Source organism: Podarcis cretensis (genome assembly GCF_951804945.1).
Source record: "Podarcis cretensis genome assembly, chromosome: 7".
Classification (NCBI taxonomy): Eukaryota; Metazoa; Chordata; class Lepidosauria; order Squamata; family Lacertidae; genus Podarcis; species Podarcis cretensis.
The window spans coordinates 85,251,264-85,268,343 of NC_137176.1; the positions used below are offsets into that span (position 1 = coordinate 85,251,264).

The following is a 17,080-nucleotide window of genomic DNA, read 5'->3' on the forward strand; positions in this document are numbered from 1 at the left end:
CTCCCTTGCGTCCTGAGTTCGAATGTCTTCAAAGTCCATGACACCTTTGGTAAAGGCTGTTCTCCAATTGGAGTGCTCGCAGGCCAGTGTTTCCCAGTTGTCTGCGTTTATACTTGATACAGTCTTTAAACCTCTTTTGTTGACCACCAGCGTTATGCTTTCCATTTTTAAGTTTGGAATAGAGTAGTTGCTTTGGAAGACAATCATCAGGCATCCACACAACATGACCAGTCCAACGAAGTTGATGTTGACGAATCATTGCTTCAACACTGGTGATCTTTGCTTCATCCAGTATACTATTTGTTCACCTGTCTTCCCAAGTTATGTGTAAGATTTTTTGGAGACACTGTTGATGGAATCTTTCAAGAAGTTGGAGATGGCGTTTGTAAGTCGTCCATGTTTCACATGCATACAGTAACGTTGGTATTACAATAGCTTTATAAACAAGCATTTTGGTTTCCCTGTGAATGTCCCGGTCCTCAAACACTCTGCACTTCAATCAATAATGGCAGGAGGACTTCTTGATTCATAGCTCAGTCACCTTCCAGCTCTGCCACACCAGCAGCTAATCCACATTCCATCATCACATTGTGTCACCTTCCAACTGTCAACAGCTTTTCCTGGAACCTTCTGATGCCCTTCCCTTGATTGTCTCCCAGAATTCTCTTAGAGGTTCTGAAATGCCTTATTTCTACAGAACAGTTGTGCTAGGTTCAGTTCCCCCCTACTTACAAGTTACAGAAAGCTATGGTAAGTCCGGGTGCTCTTGGCCTATTCGTCTTCCATCCTGTGGGATCTACCCTCTGCATGGTTGAAGGGATTTTTCCAGGCAGATCTCATTACTTCCCAGTTATCTGGCTGATCCTGTTGCCCTAATTACGGCTGTGCACTGGATTCAGTCAAATCCCAAGATGAACTGGGTTGATTCAGGGGAGATGATTCAGGCTTCAGCCAGGTTGCATCAAGAGAGCCCCAGAATCACTCTGCGTCAGTTATTTATAGCCCAGCATTCAGGATATAGGTTCTAGAAGGGCAGTTTAAAAGTAATGTTTATTTGCATATTGTAAAGACACAGAAAAGGGTATCTATGTACTGAAAACACACCGGGATGCTTCACACAGTGCAGTTGATGGTAGATCACCCCAAAGGGGGAAATTCAGTTTGAGTAGGCCTTGCAGTGGTGGTCTTTGCCTGCCTTCCAATCTCCCCATTTGAATAGCTAACATGATGCCCTCATGCTTAGAAGATTTCATTCCACACTACTTTTAGGGAGACTCCAGGGAGATGTGGAAATTGGCTGATAAGGGAGAGCCTCGTGGCAATAATTAACCCCTGTATCATGGCAGCAGCTCTTTAAAGGGGGGGAGTCAGCTGAGCAGAGGAGTGTATTCTGTCTTAGCTGGGAAGACCCTAGGGAGGCTGTAAGGTGGCCACCACAGAGACAAATAACTGCCTTGCCTCCATACCTTGCTTAGGGACTTCCTGCATGCATCTGATCAGCTGCTTTCTACCAACAGCACTATCTTATTTCCCCCCAGGTGAGCCTTTTTTATGACTTCTACTCAGGAAACCATGGACAAAAAGGAGGCACCAACTAGCAAAAAACCCAAGAAACGAGTGAGGCTGGAGGCTGCATTCAAGGTACTGGGTTTATAACACATTGAAAATCAAAGTTTCTGTGTAATTGTTTCCCAGGTTTCAGATACAGCATTACTTATAATCTAATAGTACAGTTTGGTTCATAATATATTGGGTGGGGTCCAGAAATAATCATGGTGAAAATAGTCCCACTGGACTCATTTCAACGGGTCTTCTTTAAGCATGACTAAGTCTGAATCCGATCACTGCAGATGGTGACAGCAGTCACAAAATTAAAAGATGCCTGCTCCTTGGGAGAAAGGCGATGGCAAATCTAGACAACATCTTAAAAAGTAGAGACATCACCTTACCAACAAAGGTCCGTATAGTAAAAGCTATGGTTTTCCCAGTAGTGATGTATGGAAGTGAGAGCTGGACCATAAAGAAGGCTGATCGCCGAAGAATTGATGCTTTTGAATTATGGTGCTGGAGAAGACTCTTGAGAGTCCCATGGACTGCAAGAAGATCAAACGTATCCATTCTCAAGGAAATCAGCCCTGAGTGCTCACTGGAAGGACAGATCATGAAGCTGAGGCTACAATACTTTGGCAACCTCATGAGAAGAGAAGACTCCCTGGAAAAGACCCTGATGCTGGGAAAGATGGAGGGCACAAGGAGAAGGGGACGACAGAGGACGAAATGGTTGGACAGTGTTCTCGAAGCTACAAACATGAGTCTGACCAAACTGCGGGAGGCAGTGGAAGACAGGAGTGCCTTGCGTGCTCTGGTCCATGGGGTCACGAAGAGTCGGACACGGCTAAATGACTAAACAACAAGTCTGAATCCAACCCATTATACTACAGTATTATTTTTCAAGTTTTTAAAAAAGTTTTATTTACATTATTTAAGTGATTTTGCTAACATTTAATTTCCTCCACTAAATTGTTTTTCCAGGTCTGGTTTTAGGCAGATTTTAAATGGGTTTTCTGTTGTTGAGTTTGTTCTGGCTTTGATAGGGTTTTATATACTGATTGGCATTTGTGCTGCTTATGGTCAATATTTGTTTATTCCTGTTTATTTATTTGTTTTTAATCTTGCATTTGGTGTTTTACTAATGTTGAAAACTGTTCAGGGAAATAAGTAAACCATCATAATCAGATTTCTCCTTCTTTAAATCCCTGGTATCTTCAGAACTCCAAGTGGCCTCTTAGTATCAAAGACCCCTTGGGATGATGATGATGATGGTGATGATGATGGTTTTGGATTGTTACATCTCCACAAAAGTTGTAATTATCAAGGAATATCTGCATGTCCACCAAATGTACCTCCCTTGAGGACTGAATGCACATCTGTCTTTATTCTATCTTTCTGCTTCTTGGTTGTAAATACACCTAATTAACAAGAAAGAAATGCCAGTATTTTGCCCTGTCTCATCACAGTATCTCCTATTTCTTCCTTTAGGACTTCTCAATGACACTTCTTTGGGTGTTGTTTGCTGCCTGCCTCCTGTCTGCAACCTATGGTTACAACATCTGGCTGATCTACTCCCCTTCTGTGGTACAAATGGCTTCTTTTATTTTGTGGGCTGTGTTCCCTAAGGGGTAATTTGTTGTGCCTCTGAAAGTGGAGGTAAGCCTAGCTATTGTGGCTAGCAGTCACTGACAGTCTAATTCTACATGAGTTTGTCCAAGTTAGTGACTGTCAGTGCCATCAACAGCGACTGTGCTGCTTGAAGGAGTGCTTTCTTCTGACTCTCCTGAATCTTCCAACATTTAGATCCATTGGATTTCCTCAATTTCTGGTGTTATAAGGGAGGGAGGGGGAGACAAAATAGCATAAACATTTGTAAATTTAGAGAAATCAACACTTAAAGGTGGTTGAATTTTCATGAGGACTTCAAAAACATCACAAACTGATATGGACCAGAAGAGGACTGAATTTAAGAAGGGACAAATGAGAAATTGAGAGAGATTGACAGACTCTCCTATCCCTGGTCACAACCGTTGAGATTCTGCTGTCATGTGATGTGTAGTGCTGTCCTAACATCAACTTTTCTGTGCTTCTCTCCTAGCTCATAAAAGACTTTTATAATGTAACCACTTTCCCCCCGAAGATGAACCCCAACATCAAGTTATTCTTGATGTCCTCCTCCATCGCTTTATATCCACTGGGAGGTACATTTGGGGCACTTCTGATTGGCGTCTTGGAGGATAGATGTGGCAGGTATAGACAGAATCATGACTGATGAACTGCATGCCCTAGGCTGGTGAGAAGTGAGGGGAAATGAGTTGCTTCTGACCTACATGTCCTGATCTGTCGCATTGCTCACCACCACAGATACCAAATGGCCCATGAAGGGGGAGGAGGTCACAAGAAGAGCATAAGACGGGCCCTGCTGGATCAGGCCAAAGGCCATCTAGTTCCAGCATCTTGTCCTCACGATAGCCTACAGGTGCCCATGGAATGTCTGCAGATGCCTATGGAAAGCCCACAAGACAACTACTAATAACTTAAGAAAGCTTTCCCATAAGTGTTACCCAATTCTATAATGGAATACTACCTGTAGAACTCCTGAAATGTTTCTTATCGTTCTTAGATTCTTGAGGCAGTATCTTTTGTATTTTGTTTTATCGTCTGCGGCTTTGATAGCTTTTGGCCGCAACGTGGTTATAAATCTGCAAGATGAATGGAAATAGAATCATAGAATTGTAGAGTTGGAAGGGATCACAAGGGCAATCTAGACCAACCCCCTGCATTGCAGGAATCTTTGGCCCAATGTGGAATTCAATCCCACGACCCTGTGATTAAGAGTCTCATTCTCTACTCACTTTAAAAAAGCATGCTCTGGGTGCCTCCCCACACTTGTAACTGCCATCAACTGGTCTGCGATCCCCAGAGTGACTCAGATAGTTGAGGATATAGCCACCAGGGCTAAGTAAAGTTTCAAAGTTCTAGGCAGACACGAAAGGAAGATAAGACAGGATCAGCACCTTGGAGAGGGACCAAGCAGTAAGCTTCAGGGCAGGCATACACAAACTCAGCACTCCAGATGTTTTGGGACTACAACACCCATCATCCTTAGCTAACAGGACCAGTGGTCAGGGATGATGGGAGTTGTAGTCCCAAAACATCTGGAGGGCTGAGTTTGCCTATGCCTGCTTCAGGGGAAGTAAGGAAATACAGTTGCTGCAGACCTACATCTCTGCAGTAGCATCTAATAACTGGCCTTATGATATACCCTTTAGAAAGGTAGCTCAGAGGTAGAGCACAAGCTTCCATGTAAATGATCCCAAGCTCTGCACCCCTCGCGAGAACATAGCAGGGTTGTAAAAGCCAACTTACTAGACCTCATGGAAACATGTGAGCAATGTCTGCTGAAATATTAGAAAGGGCTTGGATAATTGCTTAAGAGTAGGGCAGTCAGTGCCTTGCAGGTCTCCACCCATAACTAGCAAAGCGCAGAACCAAGTATCCATAGAAAGCTGAAGGCCTTATTACAATTCCATAGCTGCTCTCCTCCTGCTGCTCTTTTGGTGGTATCATATCTTCACTAGCAACTCCCAACCCACACAAACTTTTCTGCTTTCCTTGTCTTTTCAGGAAAGGTACTTTGATTATTACTAATGTTTTGTCCATTCTCTCTGCTGTACTCATGGGTTGCACACATGAGGTAACTACATATGAATTCAAAATGGTTGCACGCTTGGTGACTGGAATATGCTCAGGTGAGTCAGGGTACTGGATTGAGTGATTATATGTCTCATGCAGATCAAAAAGAACTGGTTGCCATTTTGCATACCTTCGTGGGGAGCATTTTGTGGTGCTGACCAATTCCTGTTACTCCCCACTAGGGCCTCCTATTCACAGTGGAGATATTCAGATGTTTATATACATCATGTTACATGCAGATCATGAATGATCCCTTGATTTATCATCTAACCAGGAATAATCTACAGTGCTGTCCCCATATACATTGGCGAGATATCGCCTGTAGAGCTGCGAGGATGCATAACCATGACGGCCAACTTCTTTTTTTCCATTGGTGTCTTGTTGGCTCAGACCCTGGCTCTTCGGGAAGTCCTGGGGAATGAAAGAGGTAATTTAGAGAAGAGCACCCTCTGCTGTATAGCAGATCAGAAGCACAATCCCCATTGGTTTATTGTTCTCAATATCATCAGTTACCCTTCTTGCACAGGTTGGTCGATTCTGATGTGCTTTGCTGGGGTCATGCCAGCGTGTCAGGTCTTCCTACTGCCCTTCATTCCTGAAAGTCCTAGGTACTTATACATTCAGAAGAAGGATGAAGATGGTGCAAGAGAAGGTACAATACTATCAATTGTAGTGGGACCTTTAGGAGTGGACACCGTGCAAAACTCCTGTGATCATTCCCGGGCAACTCATATTTAGGATCCCATTAGGAATGGTGGATAGCTTTACAATACTTTGAACTGTATTGGGACCACTGGGTGTGGGCAGTGTACACAGTAGGGGTACTCCAAAAGCCTGAAGAAAATTTGCCCATCCCATCAGACAAGGGTAGGGAACTTTTTCAGCTCCAGGGGCCAGTGGGCCAATGTTGACATGTGGATAGGGCAAGCTACCTGTCAATCCCATAACATCCTGATGACATCACATGGTTGATGGGTGGGTTGCCCCCCCCCCCACAGGTCAACATCTCCCATTTGAGCATGGGAAAGTATTTCGCCTACCTTTTTAAAGATTGCTGGAGCCATCTTTTAAAGGTGGAGTAGCAGAAAGACCCAATCACTCTCCTGAGCACTGTGGTAAGTAAACTCACTTTCAACAGGGGAGAGGGAAACCCTGCTTACTGCTGAGTGCAGCTGCACCAGAAAGTTTGCTACTCAACAAGATTACTCCCCCTTTGCATCAGATGATACAAAGGAGGAGCAATCCTGCTTAGCGTTTGGTCTCTGCTTTGCCCAGTGTGGTGATCACACAGGGTCCCCGGACGTTTGACGGTCTATTGACCCTGTGCCACCACTGTAATTGCTTTCTTCGCTGCCACCAACCCGTTTCTCACAGGTACACACAGAGTCCAGACAGTTGTTAACATTAACAAATAATCAAGTTTATTTTATAGGCATGAACAAGCTTATGGTTTCAGTTAATTTTTCTTGGCAGTTTCTTAATCTTAGTTCCTTAACTGTCCTATTAGTTCCTAACAACTTCAAACTGATTATCCCAACTATCTCTCTATCTGACTCCACCTAACAGTCCTAACAGTTCCTCTCACCACACCACTCGACCAACCCACAGACTTATATCCTCCCTCTTCCTTCTCCAACTCCCAACCCTCAACTGACTTTCACACAACACCCACTCTAACTCCCCCTATCAGTTTCCACTGGCCAATCACATCACACTCATTTTAACCCTTTCCTTATGACCCACCTAGGAGGCAAACGCCACACCCAGCATATCAATGGCTCTCAACAACCAGCTGGCTGTTGGGCACTTCATGACCTGCACAAAGTAGTTTTGGTCAAGCCCTGCCCTTTTGGTCAGGCCCCTCTCTTGCCTGTTTGGCATTCGGTGTAGGTGTGGGTGGGCACAGCTTGCCCAAAATAACTTTGTTGGCTAAGCTGGGAACCTCAATGGGGCAAGAGTGACCCACAGGCTGGAGATTCCTTACTCCTGTCATGGGATCTCAGCACTCCGTCATTATTGTATCATTCCTTTTATCCTGATGTTGTGATTAACACAAGGGCTTTGCACTGCCTTTAATTAGGTGTTTAAAAAACTTAATTTCCACTGACCCCTTTGCTTATTTTGGAAGTCACCTCCTTTCTGCCTCTACTCCCACCTAGCCTTGCAGATGTTGAGAGGACGGGAAGACGTGGAGGATGAGATGGATGAGCTCCGCGAGGAGTTCTTTGCTGCGAAGGCAGAAAAGCCCTTGAACACGCCCAAATTGCTCTGGAAGAGAAGCCTGCGGTGGCAAGTCATCACTGTAATTACCTTGATGGCTTCCCAGCATCTCACTGGAGTCATTGCGGTAAGAGAGATGCAGGCCAAGGTGTTCCGAGGTTGAGTCAGGTGAAACAAAGACTTGTTTTGAACACAAAGTTCACAGGCGATGACACCAGTCATTCATGCTGTGTATCTAGGGAGATGGTCATATTCTCTGCACTCGGTTGATATTCTGTTCTCCATGTCTGCAACTATCAAGCACCCCAGCACTTTTAATAATTAAATCATTACAGTTTTAATTGATTGTACTTCTTTTAACATTTGATGTTCTCAGCCTTGGACTCCATTGGGAGGGAGGGTGGGACAGAAATGTAATAAACAAATAAACAAATTACTTTGAGCTAAAACCTCTGATTGTTCTGGTCTAATTTCAGACTTACTATTATTCAGAGAGAACCTACACGTATACACATATGGGAAAAGACAATGTCCGCTTCATGAGTATAGCTACCACTGTGAGTTTCTGCCTGGCAAACATATTTTCGGTAAGCATCTCCCGACTCCTCTCTCTCTCATCTTAGCTCATTCGGTAGAGCATGAGACTCTAAAATCTCAGGGTTGTGGGTTTAAGCCACACAAAGATTCTTGCATTGCAGAGGGTCAGACTAGATGATCCCTGTGGTCCCTCTCAACTGTACAATTATTGGATTCTAAGGTTTCATCACCATACATTTAATGCACATGGCTTCTCCCCAAGGAACCATTGGTGCTGTAGATTATCCTTCTTGGAGCTGCAGTTCCTGGTACCCATAGGCACCAACTCCTTAGGGCTGACTTATCTTCAGCCCCCTCAATATTGTTGATCAGGGGGCTCAGCACCCCCCAATACTGAGGGGGTGGAGGAGGCCAAGTGCTGAGTGGACTGTGGTAAAGCATCAGTAGCAGGCTCTTCTGGAGCGAAAGAGAGGAGCAACCGTGGCCACTGAGGGGACAGTGAGCAAACATTGATTTATGAACCTTGGCCAGGCAAGTGTTTGAACTGCTTCTTTCCCTCTTTCTCTCTCTAGATGTTTTTAGTTGATTCTGTGGGGCGGAAGATTCTGCTTCTCTCTGGCTTTGGCATCTGCGGCATCCTCTGTGTTCTGTTAGCAATTACTGTGGAATTGCAGGTGGGTAATTCAAAACGTTTGGGCATCTGTATAGCCATTTGAACCTGGGCACCCTCCCCTTTAGTATGTGCAGAGTAACTGGTAGCCATTGTTAGCCTTCTCCTCCACGAACTAGTCTAATCCCCTTTTAAAGCCATCCAAGCTTGTGGCCATCACTGTGGGGAGTGAGTACCATAGTTCAACTGTGTGCTGCAAGAAGGACTTCCTTTTTCCCGTCCTGAATCTTCCAATATTCAGCTTCGTTGGAAGTCCAATGCATACTCTGAAATTTAAAATCCAGTAGGTTTGTGTGTGAAAGCTTCAAGAAGTGAGTGATAAGGAATTGCAGATTTTTCCTGGAAAAGTAATAATAACAACAACAACAACAACAACAATAATATTAACAATAACAATAACAATAACAATAACAATAACAATAACAATAACAATAACAATAACAATAATATATTTATACCCCAGCCATCTGGATGAGTTTCTCCAGCCACTCTGGGCGGCTTCCAATCGAATGTTAAAAACAATACAGCATTAAATATTAAAAACTTCCCTAAACAGGGCTGCCTTCAGATGTCTTTTAAAGATAAGATAGCTACTTTTTTCCTTCACATCTGAAGGGAGGGCGTTCCATAGGGCAGGCGCCACTACCAAGAAGGCCCTCTGTCTCGTTCCCTGTAACCTCACTTCTCGCAATGAGGGAACCGCTAGAAGGCCCTCGGCGCTACATCTCAGTGTCCGGGCTGAATGTTGGCAGTGGAGACGCTCCTTCAGGTATACAGAACCGAGGTCGTTTAGGGCTTTAAAGGTCAACACCAGCACTTTGAATTGTGCTCGGAAATGTACAGGGAGCCAATGCAGATCTCTCAGGACCGGTGTTATGTCGTCCTGGCAACCACTCCCAGTCACCGTCTAGCTGCCACATTCTGGATTAATTGCAGTTTCCAGGTCACCTTCAAAGGTAGCCCCACGTAGAGCGCATTGCAGTAGTCCAAGCGGGAGATAACTAGAGTATGCACCACTCTGGCAAGACAGTCCGCAGGCAGGTAGGGTCTCAGCCTGCGTACCAGATGGAGCTGGTAGACAGCCGCCATGGACATAGAATTAACCTGCGCCTCCATGGACAGCTGTGAGTCCAAAATGACTCCCAGGATCATGCATTTTGATTTTCCCCCTTACAAGGGATCTCACAGGGGCTTCGCTCTTGATTTTCTGTGGCACCTGCTGCATTCCGTGGGCCAGCAGTGCTGTGGGAAAAGACATGGAAATTGTAAAGAAGGGACATCCTTGAAGATCAAGGGGGTAATCAGTGTGGTAGACCCCAAACTCCCATCATCCTCAATCAGCATGGTGAAATGGACAGGGATGACTGGAGTTGTGGCTTCGCAACTTGTGGAGGGCACCATGTTGGCTACCCCTACTCTATGTAAATGGTAGTTAGCAACTTTAGTAATACATAACTGACATATACCAAACTTTCCCTAACAGGACACCATAAGTGAGATGGCGTATTTCAGCACAGTTTTTATTCTCCTATTTCTCCTTGCACAGTGCATTGGCCCAAGTAAGTACCAAGCTCCATGGAGGATGTAAAGGATATGAATAGGAAAGATAAATTACTGAGTCAGTGAAAACGTTGTATTCAATGTTCTGAATCCTTTCTCTCTCCCAAGATTCAACTCCGTGTCTAATTGTATTGGAGCTGTTCCTTCAGACATCGCGGGCCTCAGGCTTTGTGATTGCGGGCTTTGTGCACTGGTTCATGAACTTTGTATCAGGAGTGCTTTTTTATCACACAGAGGTGAGTGATTTTGATGGTCAGTTTTGATGGGGAGTTCGTGGTTTGCTTTAGGGCTGTGCAGCAGATTTGGCTGAGGCCTGAAACAAATTGGGCCTATTTGGAGGGACTCAGTTTTTGGATGAGTCAGGTTCGGACAGCCACAGTTCACTGCAGGTCACATTGCATGGCCCAGAACAATCTGTGGCTGTTGGGGGTGGGGAATTAGGCAAGAAGGAGAGGCAGGCAGGGTGGGGGAAAACTGCATGACTGCTGGATGCTTCCTTCTCCCCACATGACCCCTTCCGCTCAACAGCTGGGTGTGGGTGATACTGTGCAAGCAGCTTTCCTTTAGGATCTGGGTGTCAGGAGTGAGCCAGCAATAAATCACACTGTGCATGTTGGAGTTAACTCATTATTACCAGGTACACTACAGACTTGGTTGAATGTCAGGCCTAATGAGCAGAAGAGTTCATTCCCTGTGGTCTTACTCCATGAAGAAGAAGAAGAAGAAGAAGAAGAAGAAGAAGAAGAAGAAGAAGAAGAACAACAACAACAACAACAACAACAGCAGCAGCAGCAACAAGTTGATTAAAATACAATTTAAAAAACAAGATTAAAATACAACATTAAAACATTAGGATGCAGCCTCTTCACAGGAGGGGAAAGGAAAAAGAAAGAGGGGAAGGGAATCAAACTGATTCTAAGCCAGAGGCCAGGTGGAACAACTCTGTCTTACAGGCCCTGCGGAAAGAAATCAGATCCTGCCGGGCCCTGGTCTCATGAGACAGAGCGTTCCACCAGGCCGGAGCCAATGTTGACAAGGGCCTAGCTCTGGTTGAGGCTAATCTAACTTCCTTAGGGCCCGGGACCACTAGGGTGTTGCTATTTATGGACCTTAAGGTCCTCCGTGGGGCATACCAGGAGAGGCGGTCCCGTAGGTACGAGGGTTCTAGGCCATGAAGGGCTTTAAAGGTCAAAACCGGCACCTTAAATCTGACCCTGTACTCCACCGGGAGCCAGTGCAGCTGGAAAAGCACTGGGTGAATATGCTCCCATGGCAGAGACCCTGTGAGGAGCCTCACTGCAGCATTCTGCACCCACTGGAATTTCTGGGACAGCTTCAAGGGCAGCCCTGTGTAGAGCGAATTACAGTAGTCAAGCCTGGAGATGACCGTCGCATGGATCACTGTGGCCTGGTTGGGGTGGGAAAGGTAAGGGTCCAACTGTTGTCAAAAATCAGTTGTCGAGGCTGAAAGTCCCCTCTTCCCCACAACAGTCTTAAGTCCCTTCCTCTCTAGGGCTTTTCCAAGCAATCTGAGACTGCGCCTGTATGCAGCCAATCTCTCCTCTGCCCTTTTCATGCCACTTCTGGTTCAGGGAGAAAAGGAGGGAGGGGAGCTTGTCACAGCAGAAGGAGGAGACACTTATGACTCCTCACCAGCCGAACTCATCTTGGCCTCTTGACCTCCCTCCTCCTCTGCTTCAGCTTCTGCCTTTGATTCTGGATTTCACTCTGCCACAGACTCTCCCAGCTCACCAAGTCCTGCTACCCCTTCAGCTTCTGGCATCTCCTCTTCCCAGCCTTCTCCCTGTGACCACTCATCGTCATCCCACCACCACTCCCTGGGCTCTGAGCTTTCCTTGGTGCTTCCTCAGCTTGTTCCTCCCACCATTCCTCTGTGCCCAACCAGTCCATGACACCGGGGATGGGTTGGCACCCTAGTCTTGGTAGGGAGAGGGGAAGGAGACACAAGGTTCCTTCCCGCACCCAACTCCTGACTTCGTGTTTAGCAAGGCTTTTAAAACCCTAATTAAACATTAGCCCTGGCCACACATGTATTCAGGAACAGATTGGGGTGAGGAGTTGGTCCCCAGGTTGACCCTGGATTGGAAACATAAAACAGATGGCCAGTGGTTTGCACTGGTAAATTAATCCCAGCCACATGTAGCACCATTACCTCCCCCTCTAATTAAATCTACCCAATTATAAAGCAATATGGTTGCCCCCCCCCCCATTTGCTTGCCCCTAGAAGCTTTAAGCTGTGAAGCAGTTTATAAATTTCTGGGTTGTTTTCTTTTGATGCCATATAAAGCACCAAAGCTAACAAGTCAGTGTGCAAACAGATTCCTTCATCTGCCCCAACTGCAACAAAACATGCCTCTCCCATATTGGTCTCTATAGCCACAGCAGGCACTGTAACTGTCCAGCAGTTTGGCTTCACTCACCTACCCACCCCAAGGCACATCTGAGACAAATGGATGCCAACTATTGCATTGTGGACTGGGGCTCAGAGCTACTGTGTAGGTGCCCATGTTTTGGTGCCTTCTGCAGTAATGATGTATGGAAGTGAGAGCTGGACCATAAAGAAGGATGATCGCCAAAGAATTGATGCTTTTGAATTATGGTGCTGGAGGGGACTCTTGAGAGTCCCATGGACTGCAAGAAGATCAAACGTATGCATTCTGAAGGAAATCAACCCTGAGTGCTCACTGGAAGGACAGATCATGAAGCTGAGGCTCCAGTACTTGGGCCACCTCTTGAGAAGAGAAAACTCCCTGGAAAAGACCCTGATGTTGGGAAAGATTGAGGGCACAAGGAGAAGGGGACAACAGAGGACGAAATGGTTGGACAGTGTTCTTGAAGCTACGAACATGAGTTTGGCCAAATTGCGGGAGGCCTGGCATGCTCTGGTCCATGGGGTGACGAAGAGTTGGACACGACTAAATGACTAAACAACAACACAGTCATGGAAGGGTATAGCAATATCTAAATTCAGGCTGTGTGATTGGTGGGCCATGTCTAACCTCTGGATTGCTTCTTTGACATGTCAGTACCAGCATATTGTACTTCTCCAGACTCCATATCAAAACCTGACATCCATAAACTGACTGGGTTGAAGAATTCACACTGATTCTGTAGCCTAACCTACAGCTTCCCCAGACTGACCGTCATTCCCCTCTTTCAGAGTGTGAATGAGGATCTAAACACAGAAACACATACACCATGTGCATGATAGATAAGTAAATAAGCTTCCACAATATGCTCATCTCTCTCTCTCTCTCCCTCCCTCCCTCCCTCCCTCCCTCTCCCTCTCCCTCTCCCTCTCCCCACCCAACCTCCCCCATTTCCTTCCCAACTCTAGAAGTCGATTGGATCCTACTGCTTTCTGCTTTACTTCCCTATCTGCCTAGCCACCTTTTTGTTCATCTTGAAGTTTCTCCCAGAAACCAAGAAGAGGACCTTTGTGGATATCAAGAGAATCATGTTGTTGCGGTCAGTCAAGAAGGTCTCAGCCACGGTGGTTGATTAGAAACTCAAGAATCACCCTATGCAGTTATTTAGTTGGGATTTTTTGTTTTTGTTTTTGAATTTCCAAACAAATGATTCTAAGAAAGCTCTTATTGATATCCTCCAATTGCCTTAGTTCAGCTAATGTAGTAATAATATAAGATTCCCTGCTGATCTAAAAACCAGTCTTCTTCATTTTTACCTTCAGTCTTACCTGTGAAAACAGGGACAAACTGAGAAAGCACTACATCTTATTAGCTGCCATCTTTTCAATGTTTTGGCTGAGTCAAAATATATGGAGATAGGGATGGGCAGTAGCTCAGGGGATGGGCAGTAGCTCAGTGGGTTTACAGGAAAGAGGTCCGAGGTTGAACCCTGAGAACTTCCAGGTGGAGCTGGGAAGGATTTTAACCAGAAGACCCAGAGAACTGCTGCGAGTCCTTGCAGGCAGTATTGGACATACCAGTTGCCCAGCTTCAGCATAAAACAGCTTCCTCTGTTCATTGATTGTTATCTCAATGGCTTTGTTTGAGCTGCTTGTGTACAGAAATGGATACATTGGGGGGGGGGGCAACTTGCTTGCAAAAATGTGCTCTCATGCAAAATTGCATACACGATGTGCATTTTAGGAGAAATGCATACTAAATTGCTGGGAAATTTTCATTAGGCAAAGGGAATGTGGTGAACTGAACCTAAGACTGGAATAATGAAATATATGTATAAACTGAAATTCATCATCCCTAGGGAGACTTCTACATTTCATTTTCTGAGTTTCATATTTAAATATATAACAAATCAGTTTGTCAGAGAAGTGTTTACCCACCTCTGCTTTCTGTGACTGGTAAATGGTTCTGTTTTGTCCCCCCTTTTTGTCTTTTCGAGATGCCTTTGTTTGTTTGTTTGTTTGTTTGTTTGTTTGTTTGTTTGTTTGTTTAATACCCTGACTTTCTCCCTGTTCAGCACCCAAAGGGGCACATAGCATGAATATAAACAGCTAAAACCACACACTATTAGAAACCACACGGAAAACACTGAAAACCTTTTAAGCACACAAGTCAATGTACAACACTCATCCTCAGAAAACCCAGCCATAACAGTAACTGAGCACCCGAAGGCCTGTCTCAACAACAACAGCAACAAGTGTTTGTCTACCGGTGAAAGGAAAGCCATGGGTGGGGGGCAGGCCCTAGCTTCCCATGGAAGAGAGTCAGCTCCACAATCTGAGAGCAGCTACTGAGAAGGCCTTATTTGCTGTTAACATATCGCTAGCATGGTTTGCCTGTAATGTCTCTTTTAATGGTTCATTTACATCCCTGGGATTTTTAAAAGCTAAATTTCTAAGTCACACCTTGTCTCTTAATGCATAATGTATGTAAAATGGACACACACAAATACTAAACTGCCATTTCACAGGCTTATGATGTATGTTTTGGACAGATGATAATAGATCATTGGACAACTGTTGTTCCCACCCCAACTCCAAATCTTTTCAGCCTAAAGAGTAAATGCTACATTGGGCTTTAAAAGAGGATGCCATACAGAATACAACAGTCTCCAGCAATATGTAATGAGAATGTTGCCCCACATTGATCCTTGGAATGAGAAAAAATGGTTGTCACAGTATTTCCCAGTGCAAACCTTTGAGTCGTGTTGAACATGAATGAACCCTGTAGATCCATCCAATGAGAAAATGAGCAACACAGTCTATTGACAAATCTAGAAACCAATCACACACATATGACAACTTACACACTTTGTGCCAATCCTGGTAAACTTCATGGGAAAGAAAAGGTTTAAGTTGCAATGTGTAACACGGATGTGAGGCTGCTTTGAAAACTACTCGGAAACTCATAGGTGGTGGGGAGGTGTTGGAGAACAGGCCTGTGTGTGCCATGTTGTGTACCTTGGGACCACCTAAGCTAGCCTGCTGCTCTTGGGTGCAGTGGAAAATTCTGACCCATAGCTAGGGTTGAACCAAAATTCTACTGCCAATCTATTTATACATGGACCCGGGGCACATCTTGTCCTTCACCTACCCCAGTATTTATTGGGGATCTATGCCCCATCCCTCTTTGATTCATATTGTAATCAACCCTAAGCAGGTAGCATCCACCACTGCAGCAAAACCACCACCATTCCAAAGTTTGGCAGGCTTCATCCCCTCATCAGGGGTGACCATTCCGACATCTTGCATCCAATTATGGGCAAAAATAAAATATATGCAGACATTTCCTTTGTTTTTGTGTTTTTAGACACCAAACTTTAAAGTTCCCTACACGAAAACCCCTGGATGTATCTGTCTACGATTTGGTGGAGCAACTTTGCCTGCAAATTTAATCCACTTCTGTGAAAGAAAGAATAGCTATGTATATAGGGAATGGGGGCCACAGAGTTTTGTTTTTAACAGATTTAATTTGGTCCCAAGTAACAAGTTGAACTGGAAAGACACAGTGGCTCCCAAGCTGTTTGGTGCTTCCCAAAGCTACAGATGCAAGTCATATCTGGTCAATGACATCTGAAGGGCACCATCTCACCTACTACTCCTTTACTTCCATTTCTTTGGGCACTGAAATGCCATCTGTCCACCACCCCGCCTCCCAGCTATTCTCCTGTGTATGTAATGTTACCTTTTCTACCCATACCTCTCATAGTATTTTTTTTTCTTCCTATGAAAACGACTAGAGAAATGGATGCAGTGTTCAGAATTCTACATCCAGGTTCAGGTACCATCCAGGTTCTCTGTCTCTCTCTCATATCTAATGGCACAAAAGTCAAAATTTCCTTTTTTAAAAAACCAACCCTAATTTTATCTAGCAAAGGAACTAGAAAATTAATTACATAGAAGATTAGTGTGACTACATTATAATAAATGGGCATCATGGAAGACATGAATGATTGAAAACTTAATATGAACCAGATCTGTAAGAAAGTGGAACTCTTAATATTTATATGATCCATTTAATAGGTTTCCAATTTATTTTGGGGCACATCCATTTAATAAGTAACTGATTACCCTGATCTGGAGCAAATTGACCATAGTCCGTGGAGCTCAATTAGGTACATCATTAAGTATGAGCTCATGCACTGGATTGTGGTGTGTTTGTATGTTTGTGTGTATGTGTTTTGGTTTATACCTGTACCCTAACCACCACCTCCGCAGCCCATCGTGAGAGCTTAAAAATACAAATGAGAGAGCTTTAAAAAAAAAAAAAAAAGCAGAGTTGGGCAATTATGTTTAGGCTTTACATAGCTAATTTGCCCTACCCTCTCAATACTGGAAGAACTTGTGATTTTGCCAGTCTGAGACAATGGGAAATGGCCGTTCCCTCTCTGTGTCCCTGC

At 44.7% G+C, this 17,080-nt stretch overlaps 1 protein-coding gene across 2 annotated transcripts; it reads left to right on the plus strand.

The window, feature by feature from the left end:
- Positions 1-638: 638 nt before the first annotated feature.
- Positions 639-14,241, plus strand: LOC307220420 (solute carrier family 2, facilitated glucose transporter member 5-like). Of its 2 annotated transcripts, XM_079984390.1 has the most exons (13): positions 639-750; positions 1,539-1,641; positions 3,040-3,135; positions 3,650-3,801; positions 5,179-5,303; positions 5,522-5,674; positions 5,774-5,899; positions 7,407-7,594; positions 7,944-8,054; positions 8,577-8,678; positions 10,158-10,233; positions 10,343-10,470; positions 13,593-14,241. In XM_079984390.1, the coding sequence occupies exons 2-13, from the start codon at positions 1,552-1,554 to the stop codon at positions 13,758-13,760; spliced, it is 1,515 nt and encodes a 504-aa protein (XP_079840516.1). In that variant the 5' UTR covers positions 639-750; positions 1,539-1,551; the 3' UTR covers positions 13,761-14,241. The 2 variants fall into 2 exon arrangements, with proteins under 2 accessions (XP_079840516.1, XP_079840517.1); XM_079984391.1 differs by lacking the exon at positions 3,040-3,135.
- The last annotated feature ends 2,839 nt before the right edge of the window (positions 14,242-17,080 follow it).

Bases quoted from the DNA above. Each gene is read 5' to 3' on its own strand.
- LOC307220420 (XM_079984390.1), top strand. From the start codon at position 1,552: ATGACTTCTACTCAGGAAACCATGGACAAAAAGGAGGCACCAACTAGC. The intron at 5,675-5,773 runs GTAATTTAGAGA...CTTCTTGCACAG, and splicing joins AGTCCTGGGGAATGAAAGAG to GTTGGTCGATTCTGATGTGC. The intron at 8,679-10,157 runs GTGGGTAATTCA...TTTCCCTAACAG, and splicing joins CAATTACTGTGGAATTGCAG to GACACCATAAGTGAGATGGC.